Here is an 11197-nt window from a genome sequence, read left to right as displayed (position 1 = left end):
GCTTTTTCCAACAATGTGCTGCAGAGTGATTAGGAAATTTAGTCAAGACATCCACAGGGTTGGAGTGATGATGTTTATTCTGTTCTTACAGCAGCTCAATACGGTGGAGACCTGGTGACAGAATACGGGCTGACTGGTTCTTGTTTAAACAGTTTTTGCTTAGCTGGGATCCATGCTTTGGCTGGCTGCCCCGTTCAAGAAGGAAATTGGCTTAAACTCTGTAGAGTTTAAGCCAATTTCGGCATGTTGTTGTTAAATGATGTGTATCCTGTAAAAATCTCCCACTTTAACAACATCACCATCATATTTAATTCACTATTCTTTGAAAAATTACATCAAGAAATCCTCCAGCATCTTTCCCTGTGTCGCACAAATATTCTTTTGGACACAAATAGCTCAAATTTAGATTTTCCCGACACCATCATCATTATTGTTCCTTTTTATTGGTATCAGATCCACTGTTGACAATGAGATTAATGTCTTTCTCATAGGAATGCCCTGAATAGCCAGGGGTGGAACTTGACTTGTCAGGAGAAAAATAACAAGAAGGATCAGCAGGTCCCTTGGGAGCCCTGACAGTGGACAACAGGCCTCTTGTGTCTGCACACTCACAGTGAGTGAGAGCTAAACAGAGGGATACCACCGTGTGTGATACACAGGACACAAATGTACTACACAATGAAAAACAGACTGTGAAATGACTTTATTTTCTGCATTGACTGGTCATAAATGTGATCTGACCTTCATCTAAGTTACAAGATAAATACAAAATTCCACACGAGAGTGAATGTCCCTCTTGAGATCATTCTACACCTTCTTTGCAGGATTATGGTTTGGGCTCTGATTTTGCTATTCAATCAGTTCAATTCAGTTTATATAGCACCAAATCACAACAAACAGTCGCCTCAAGGCGCTTTATATTGTAAGGTAAAGACCCTACAATAATTACAGAGAAAGCCCAATAGTCAAAACGACCCCCTATGAGCAGCACTTGGTGACAGTGGAAAGGGAAAAACTCCACTTTAACAGGAAGAAACCTCCAGCAGAACCAGGCTCAGGGAGGGGCAGTCATCTGCTGCAACCAGTTGGGGCTGAGGGGAGTGAGACAGGACAAAAGACATTCTGTGGAAGAGAGCCACATATTAGCTACCTTTCCACAATGTATTTACTACCAGGTTTGGGAGTGCCCACTCTGGCTCAGGGATGAGTTGCTCCCCCAAGTGGAGGAGTTTAATGATCTTAGGGTCTTGTGGCTGTAGCTCAGTAGGTAGAGCAGGTCACCTACTGATCGGAAGGTCAGCGGTTTGATTCCTGGCTACTCCAGGCTACATGCCAATGTATCCTTGGGCAAGATACTTAACCCCAAGTTGCTCTCCGACCGTCCTGTCGGAGTATGAACACGTGTGAATGTTAGTTAATTAAAAAGCACTTAGCTTAGTAGAAACATGGAAGTGCTTGTATGAATGTGAGTGCATGGGTAAATGTAAAACGTGTTGTGTAAGCCCTTTGAGTGCTCTGATTGAGTAGAAAAGCACTATATAAGAACTAGTCCATTTGTTGACAAGTGAGGGAAGATGGAAGTGAGAGATTGACAGACAGATTGGAACAGCAACTGCAGTGACGTGGACACTGCACTGGTCCATCATGGTGAAGAGAGAGCTGAACGTAAAAGACAAGCTGTCGATTAGGCAGTCGATCTATGTTCCTACACTCACGTATGTTCACGAGCTTTGGGTAGTGACCAAAAGAATAAGATAGTGGTTACAAGCAGCGGAAATTAGCTTTCTCTGAAGGGTGGCTGTCCTCACCATTAGAGATAAGGTGAAGTGTGCAACCATTCAAGAGAGGTAGAGGGAGGTCTTAGCTTCTCTGCTTAGGCTGCTGCCGCTACAACGCGGCCCCAGATAAGCAGAAGAAAATGGATGGATGGAGGGATAAGGGCACAATATTGTCCACAGGTATTACTTACTATAAGTAAACGATGGATGTTGCTTTCAGGTCTGAAAAATCAAGCAAACATGAGTTAAAGCTTCACAATGGCCAGCAGGGGGTGACTCCTGTGATTGTACAGAGAAGTCAGATCATAAAGAAATCCATGTTAATCCATAAATTAAATGTATAAATGACAGACTTTTAATGTGTCTCAAGCACAGGCATTTTCATGACATATAACTGACCCACATGTTCAATCATAAAACATTTGGAAACAATGTCCTTGCAGGTTACTGCACACAGTTCATTTGAGCTCCTCACTTTTACAAGGAATTTCGCGACGTTTGTGTTGATCTGCGTGTCGTGGATAGTTGGCTGTCTGGTTAGACGCTGCAGCTGCTTGCAGAAAAAGATAACTTCTCTGCAGGAGCAGCCGGGCCTTCCCTCACAGCTGCAGGGTTTTGGTACAACAACCAAGGACTCCACCACGGAAATGCAACTGCTGGTCTCTAATACTGAATTGTTTCTTTTGATTGTCCCACTGTAGTCCAAAGTGGTGACCAGTATGTTCTTATAAACACAGCGCTTATATTCGATTACACCATCACGATGTGGCTGGCACCATGAGAGTGTGTCATTCTTCTGCAATGCTGCAATTTCTCTTGGAGTTAAAAATCTTTGAGAGCCACTTCCCAGAGTCACTAAATCTTCTCCAATGTGATTTAATGACTTTGTAATAACATCACAACTTGTCATGGAACAGAAGAAGTCTTTGATTTCTGTGCTGGCATCCTGAAGGGCAGCACCTCCTTGTCTTATTATCTTCTCATATGAAAAGAAATTCCTGAAAATCTGCAATGAAACTGACTGCGTGCCTGAGTACATCTGCACGAGTCTGCTGTTCATGTCTTCAAACACAAATGCTGAATTGGCCCATAAAAGCCCCCAGTTCCGGACACTCTCGGTAAGATGTGTCAGCAAATGGCAGTCGTATGAACAATGCTCGAGTCCATAGAGAGACGGTATCTGAGCTACAAACTGAACCAGACATAACTCTGCACAGTTGAGCTCATCTTGAGAGGCAAACTGGGAGAGGAGGACGTGAAGGGCACAAGGAAGAAGCATCCAGTGCTTGTAGTACAGCGCTGGTAAAACATTCCTCAGTATTACAGGAGAATAGAGAAGAGCAAATGCTCTCCACTCAGAAGCTTTCCAATGCATCCTCTCACTGAGGCGCCTGGGGCTTTGGCTGACTTCATTTGGCGGCTGGATCTCACACAAAGCTTTGTCCAGATCATTTAAATGCTCAACTCTCAAATGGAAATCCTTGCTGGCATAAAGAGGGTCAAACCACAGATTGACAAACTGACGGACTACACCGAGACAAAAACAATGCATGTAATCTGGAATAAAGCCTTTGATAATATCAAATGATGGCAAAAGAAGCAGGAGACTTGGACCTTTAACCCCCATTTGACTCTGGTCATAACTATTTCCCATCACTAACTCAGCGAGTTGCACCGTTTCAGGCATGTGTCTCAGGTCACACCCATCCATCTGAATCGGGTAAACTCTGGTAAAACCCCTGCCCTTTACAACCATCTCCCCTTTGTGGTAGCAAAAACCACAACCAAATTCTTTGTTAAACGGTTCAAAGTTCTGCACCATCGCCCTTGCTACTGCATCACACGTGCATATTTTAGCTGTTACTGTGTTGCGATGCTCGGAGCCGTTCTCGTCTTTCCAACAAAACCCTGCGGTAGATAGTTTCTGAAGCTCGTTGATGAACGGGGTCAAAAAACTCTGAACCCGTGGTTTTCCTCTGCCAAACCATAAGGTGTGCAACAGAACGTTTTTACACCGCTCCACATATGGCAGCTCATTGATGGTACACAGGATGGGCCAGATTGAGTACTTTGATGAGCGGAACACAGGGGAGCCATCACAATTGAAGGTGAGTGTAATACTGCCATCTTGTCTTTCACTCTTGTAGTCATTTCCAGTGGTGACATCAGAAAAGGAAGCGTCCCTGGTGAAATGATTCCCAAGCTTTGAGTGGACTCGTGCAAGGAGGTTTCTTAGCTGAATTTCAAGTGGCATAACTAGGAAGTAGTAAGCTTTCAAAATGAGCCCTTTTCTGTTCAAGCTCTGCTGGCACACCCCACACTCATGACCAGGATCCACACCAAGGTAGTTTGTACACCTGGGGCAATAAAAGTGAATCTCTGTCTTGCCATTGTAATCAGTCGAATGCTTCTTTAAAAAACGCAGCGACTTTGGAACACATCCAGGTACGATGAAGTTTAGGAGCTGCAGGAGATCTTTGGTTGCTGCTTTTGACAGGCCGTGTCTCATGATGAATGCCAGGAGAAGCAGAAGGAGGGCTCCCATTGTGACTGAAGAACCGGCATATATCTTCTTCTCTCCATTGAAGACCTGCTCCTAGTAACACATGACAGGCCAGAAATATGCCTTAAAAGCCAAATATGGCAGGAATGAATGAAAATATCATTATTTCTAATATTTAAAGAGAGCAATAAATGAAAAACACTAACGGTTGGATCTTCTGTAGTTTCATCATCCGATGAAGCAGAGCTAGTCTCTCCTTGGTGCTGTAATATAGAAGAGAACGAGATATAAAAGGTGTATTTAGGGGGAGGACGTTTAGTATGTTTTTTAAACAGTCAAGGTCCAAGAGGTGAAGCTTAGCAGAAATCTAGGGCTTGCAGCTGCCCCCCTACAGTTATCAGGAATGGGAAATTAGCTATAAAGAGCAACACCTTTTGTAGCAGGCTTTAAACCTGCCTTTTCTGCTAAGAAGCTGGGCATTTCAACATGGAAGTCTGTGGGGAAGTGGCAGCTTCCAGTCCGTGAAGTCTCCACAGACTCTCATGTTAAAATACCCAACTTTCAGTGTGCACATACTTTACCATTTCATGGTCTGGATCTCCTCCTCTGGTCTCTGCTGTCCCAGCTGACGGATGACTGACCTACGAGTCAGAAAAGGAAGACTGATGAGCATCTTGAAGTCGTCATTTTACTATCTTTAAAATCCTTTTCACTTCTTGCAGCTTCACATACCCTAGGATCTTCATCTTCATCAGAATCAGAAGAATAAGAATCAGTATTACCATCATTGCAGACGCCGTTATCTCTCCCAAGAAGCTGTCATGGATTTTACCAGGAAAACATCATGAATAAAACTTTTTCTTTCAAAAGCTAAACAACTTCTCCATGCACACACTTGACCACACGTGGCAAACTCAAAGAGTTCTCATTTAGTATTTTGCTATCTCTAATGCCAGTATTGCTGTGCATGACTAAATGGCATTGATTTGGTAATTGTTTTTAATTTGTTGATTAATTAAAGCATATCAATAAACTACATATGTCTGGCCCCAATTTCCAAGTAAATTCGACACCCCTGCTTTACCGTTTCATGGTCTGAATCTCCTCTTCTGTTGTCTGCAGTCTCAGCAGACACATGACAGGCCTAAGATAAAGAAAATGAAGATTTGTGAGTGTGATATGATCAGATCCAACATTTATATACAGTCACCATAGGATCTTCATCTGTACCTTCAGTATTAGTAATAGATGAGGTGTTTATCCTATCAATATAAAATAAATTGCTAAAAGTATGCACTTGTCTGCCTTCACACATATGAACTTGAGTGACATCCCATTCTTAATCCACAGTGTTTAATATGAGGTCAGCCCACCCTTTGCAGCTATAACAGCTTCAGCGCTTCTGGGAAGGCTTTCCACAAAGCTTAGGAGTGTGTTTATGGGAATTTTTGACCAGTATTCCAGAAGTGCATTTGTGAAGTCAGACAATGATGTTGGATGAGAAGGCCTGGCTCACAGTCTCCGCTCCAATTCATCCTAAAGGTGTTCTATCGGGTTGAGATCAGGACTCTGATCACGCCATTCAAGTTCTTTCACACCAAACTCTGCTTTCTACACTGGTGTGCAGTTATGTTGAAACAGGAAGCGTCCATCCCCTGAAATTGTCCAAAATGTATTGGTATGCTGAAGCATTAAGAGTTCCTTTCACTGGAACTAAGGGGCTGAGCACGACTCCTGAAAAACAACCCCACACACCATAATCCCCCACTCCACCAAACTTAACACAATGCAGTCAGACAGGTACCATTCTCCTGGCAACTGCCAAACCCAGACTCTTCCATCGGATTGCCAGATGAAGAAGCGTGATTCATCACTCCAGAGAATATGGCTCCACTGCTCTAGAGTCTAGTGCTCTAGTGTTTTACACCACTGCATCCAACGCTTTGCATTGTGCTTGGTTATATAAGGCTTGGATGGAGCTACTCAGCCATGGGAACCCATTCCATGAAGCTCTCTACACACTGTTCTTAAGCTAATCTGAAGGCCACATGAAGTTTGGATGCTGCCGAAAGTTGGTGACCTCTGTGCACTATGTGCCTCAGCATCCGCTGACCCCACTCGGTCATTCCCAATCACTTCCACTTCATTATAATATCACTAACAGTTGACTGTGGAACATTTAGACCCTGTTTACATGAAAACGATCAGCTGGAAACAGTATTGTTTCTCAGTTTCGTTTTTGAAAAGTAACGCATGCAGATGGCAGTGTTTTAAAAATTATCACTGTTCACACAGAACAGCAAGACACTGAAAGTGCTGTGATTTCCATGCCAGGCCACAAGTTGATGTGTGTTGTAATGCTTTTTGTAATGCAACAACAATAAGAAGGCATGTGCAAGCAGACACGCCTTCATATAGGCATGCATGAGAACGATACGTTCATTGTTGTTAATTTGAATAGAGTGAGCAGCACAAACAGAACTCTGGAATTTGCCATAATTATTGTTGTCAATCTACTTGCACGTGCAGAAAAAGCACAAGAGTTGCAACCACATTGCACATTTGTGAGTACCTCCTGTTATGGAAAACTCGTGTTTTCCCTGATTAGACAGAGACAGAGACCAGATCATTTAAAAAAACGTCCCAATCTGGAACCCATTTTCAAATTGTGCCATTTTCAGGAACTCAAAATGACATTGTCATGTAAAAAAATGGCCAAAACACAACAGAAGTTTACTGTTTTTACCTGAAAATGTTCTTATGTAAGAAGGTCCTTAGCAGTGAGGAAATTTCCTGACTGGACTTGTTGCACAGGTGGCATCCTATCACGGTATCATGCTGAAATTCACTGAGCTCCTGAGAGCGATCCATTCTTTCACAAATGTTTGTTTAAGCAGTCTGCATGCCTAGGTGCTTAGTTTATACACCTTTGGCTTGCACATACATTGGATATCGATACTTCAATTGGACTGTGCACAAATTGAAATCAGTTTTTGCACATTTTGGGGGTCCTTTCTTTCTAAACTTTAACAATACTCAAAATAATCATTTACCATTTTATGGTCTGAATCTTCTCCTGTTTCATCCGTAGGCCCAATGGACACATGATCAGCCTAGAAGACAGGTCATTATAAATATCTTCATATGACCATTTTAGTATTGTAAAAGAAAAAAGAAACATTTGATTTACTATAAGCTCACACACCGCAGGCTCTTCATCTGTTGCTTCAGTATCAGATGAACAGGAGTATATAATCTTGACATTGCTGCATATGGTATTACAGTCTCTCTGGGTTTTTAACTGAAAAAACAATGATAGAGTTCATTTATCCTTTTCTCTCTAACATTCAATATTTATTGCATTAAAAGATTTGACCTTTTTATGGTTTGAATTTCCCCTTTTGACATCTTTTGGCTCAGTAGAACCATGACCAGCCTGAGAGACAGAAAAAAGATGAATCAGGGCATCTGGATATTACATATGCTAATTTAAAGACGTGAAACATCAATCTGTAGCTGCACCATCAGCACAAACGTGTTCTTCTAAACAGGAAGCTTGCATGGATTTAACAGGATTATTATCATTATTGTGAGGACAAGATTTGTATATTACGCCTCTTAATCTGCAGGTTTTTTTTTAAACTTTTCAAATCTCACATGCTGATACAAAGAATCAGTGGTAGGATAACAATGGCAAAATTAATAATAATAATCTTGATGCTTATTATTATTACCAAAAATACAGGAATATACACTGACCAGCCACTTTGTTAGGTACATCTGTTCAACTGCTTGTTAATGTAACTATTTATCAGCCTCTCAATGAATTTAGGCATGTAGACATGGTCAAGATTATCTGCTGAAGTTCAAACTGAGCACCAGAATGGGCAAGAAAAATGATTTAAGTAACTTTGAATGTGGCATGATTGTTATTGCCAAACAGGCTGGTCTGAGTACTTCAGAAATTGTTTATCTACTGGGATTTTCCCACATAAACATCTCTAGGGTTTACCGAGAATGGCCCAAAACAGAGAAATTATCCAGTGAGCAGCAGCTCTCTGGGAGAAAATGCCTTTTTGATGTTAGAGGTCAGAGGAGGATAGCCAGACTGTTTCAAACCAATATGAAGACAACAGTAATAACCACTTGTTGCAATCAAAGTATGCAGAAGAGCATCTCTTCTGCGCAGCATGTTGAACCTCGAAGCAGATGGGCTACAGCAGAAAAAGACCACACTGGTTACCTCTCCTGTTAGCTAAGGCAACTGAGGCTACAGTTTGCACAGGTTCACTAAAACTTGACAACAGAAGATTGGAAAAAAAAAAAACATCGCCTGGTCTGATGAGTCTTGATTTCTTCTGTGTCATTTGGATGGTAGGGTCAGAATTTGAATCAACGGTTCAGGCTGGTGGTGGTGATGGTGTTGGGGATATTTTCTTGGCACACTTTGGCCCCTGTAGAACCAAACTGAGCATCAATTAAACACCACATCCTACCAGAGTATTGCTGCTGACCATGTCCGTCCCTTTATGACTACAGTATACTATCTTCTAACATGCTGCATCCAGCAGGATAACACCCCATTCACAAAGCTCTAATCGGTTTGTTGAACATGACAATGACTTCATTGTACTCAAATCACCTCCACAGTCATCAGATCTCAACCCAACAGAGCAGCAGACACATATGCAGCAACTGTGTGATGCTGTCATGTCAGTGTGGCCCAAAATCTCTGAGGAATGTTTCCAGCACCATCTTAGAGGCAGCTCTGAAGGGAAAACAGGGTCCAACCTGGTACTAGCAAAGAGTACCTAAAAAATTGGCTCGTGAGTGTGTGTCTAATTACTGAAGACAGAGAAAAGTTGACTGGAGCCCAACAAACGTTTGTGTCTGATCTGGGCATGAATGCAGTACTTGTTGAAATGCTAAGTAGACCCAAATTTTATATATATGTAATTTGTGGTAATAGGGGCAAAAGTCAAAAGGGCAAAATGACAGAGGGCATATTTCTACTTCATTGCTGTGATATACTGAACCACCAAGTTTTTTTTTTTTTTACCAGTTATCAGAAAGCTGTGAGTTATTGTAATCAGCGCTAAGAAGCTGGATGATGCAGACGTGTATTTCTGCATGATTTGCTGTTTGCACACAGATTATTAACGTTACCTCCTCACTGAGCTTTCTCTTTGCAGTCGTCTTTGTAGGGCGCCCACTTCTCGGCAGAGTGGCCACTGTATTGAATCGTCTCCATTTATGCACAATACTCTTAACTGTGGACTGGTGAATGTCCAAAGTGCGTGCGATTACTTTATAACCTTTTCCAGCTTTGTGCAAATCAACAATTTCCGCTCGTAAATCTTCTGAGAGCTCCTTTTTGCGAGGCATGACTAACGTGAACGGGAAAATTACATCTAAGTATTTGTTGTGGGATTCCGCCACCAGGAAGCGCTCCCTCTGCACCGGAAGTGTGTTTTTTCCCCCACCACTTAATAAAGCATCAACTATGTTTGGCCTTATGACAACCTAATAACGTGTTAAAATAACAAGGTAAAAACTGCAACGGTTAAATAACCATAAAAAAACAAATTTAAACCCGTTTTTAAATCCCACTCTTTTCTTCTTGACTGGCAAGAATTAACCAGGGTAGGTCAATTATTTATAGGGTCATTCCATATGAACTCAACCAATGGGTCCCCAGGTCACCATCTCAGATTTGAGTGAAAATTAGAGATAATGGAGGGTGCTTTAGGTTAAAAAAACAAACAAACCTATATTTCAAATGATTATGAAACAAAGAAGGAGACGAGAAAACAAGTAGAACTTTTGAGAAAATGTAGTTAAGATATGTAAAATTATGTTGACCAAGTGGCATTACCTTGGGCAATTGCCCAGGTGCCCGACAGGACAGGCAAAAACAAGCGGAAAAGTCTTTTTTTTTTTTTAACCCGGAACCCTTTTCTGAGTCCTTTAATTCCAATTTTATGCTTTCTACAGAGCTAATCATCCCCAAACACACACAGCTGTCATGAAATAATAGGAATGTGGCATTAAGTGTTCTCTGAGAGAGATCCTGGCATCATGGGATGATTCTGAAATCTGAATGTTGTATTTTCACCTGTAAAAATACTGTTTTTAAGGGGTTAATTACTTGAGAAAGAGAGAAGATAAAACATTTATGATGCCAGATTCTGAAATTCTGGGCCAAAATTACCCAGGACACCCATTTTCAGGCTAAGTATATTATTCATGTGGGAGATATTGCCTGTTGAATTATTAAAAAATTGAAAATCATGATTCACAAGTTCAAATATAGGGCATGGCACCCAATGTGCCAGGCCAATGGGCCATATCTCAGAAACCCTTTGGAGCTGAGGCCTATAATTGTGCATGTGTTCATTATACACATAGAGGTACTTTCACAATAATTTTCACTCAAATCTGAGTCGGTGACCCGGGAAGGATTTTGAATTTTTGGTTGAATTCACATGGAATGACTCAATAGTCTATTTAATCCAATAGTTCAGTGTAACACTGCTTGTTAGAGAAATCAGAAAATGTTTTCATGAAATTCCATGCTTTTTCCAACAATGTGCTGCAGAGTGATTAGGAAATTTAGTCAAGACATCCACAGGGTTGGAGTGATGATGTTTATTCTGTTCTTACAGCAGCTCAATACGGTGGAGACCTGGTGACAGAATACGGGCTGACTGGTTCTTGTTTAAACAGTTTTTGCTTAGCTGGGATCCATGCTTTGGCTGGCTGCCCCGTTCAAGAAGGAAATTGGCTTAAACTCTGTAGAGTTTAAGCCAATTTCGGCATGTTGTTGTTAAATGATGTGTATCCTGTAAAAATCTCCCACTTTAACAACATCACCATCATATTTAATTCACTATTCTTTGAAAAATTACATCAAGAA

General features: G+C 41.4%; 1 protein-coding gene across 1 annotated transcript in view; it reads right to left on the bottom strand.

Moving 5' to 3' along the window:
• Nucleotides 1–2023: 2023 nt before the first annotated feature.
• The window catches only part of LOC115785191 (uncharacterized), a 32489-nt gene continuing 23315 nt past the window's right edge, over nucleotides 2024–11197 (bottom strand). Inside the window, exons 10-12 of the mRNA XM_030736683.1 lie at nucleotides 4488–4544; nucleotides 3440–4374; nucleotides 2024–2057 (exon numbers count right to left, since the gene is read on the bottom strand). Coding sequence (XP_030592543.1) covers nucleotides 2024–2057; nucleotides 3440–4374; nucleotides 4488–4544 — 1026 coding nt within the window. The remainder of the gene's footprint in view (nucleotides 2058–3439; nucleotides 4375–4487; nucleotides 4545–11197) is intronic.

This window comes from Archocentrus centrarchus, chromosome 8 (genome assembly GCF_007364275.1).
Source record: "Archocentrus centrarchus isolate MPI-CPG fArcCen1 chromosome 8, fArcCen1, whole genome shotgun sequence".
Classification (NCBI taxonomy): Eukaryota; Metazoa; Chordata; class Actinopteri; order Cichliformes; family Cichlidae; genus Archocentrus; species Archocentrus centrarchus.
This window is presented reverse-complemented; position numbering and strand designations above follow the sequence as displayed.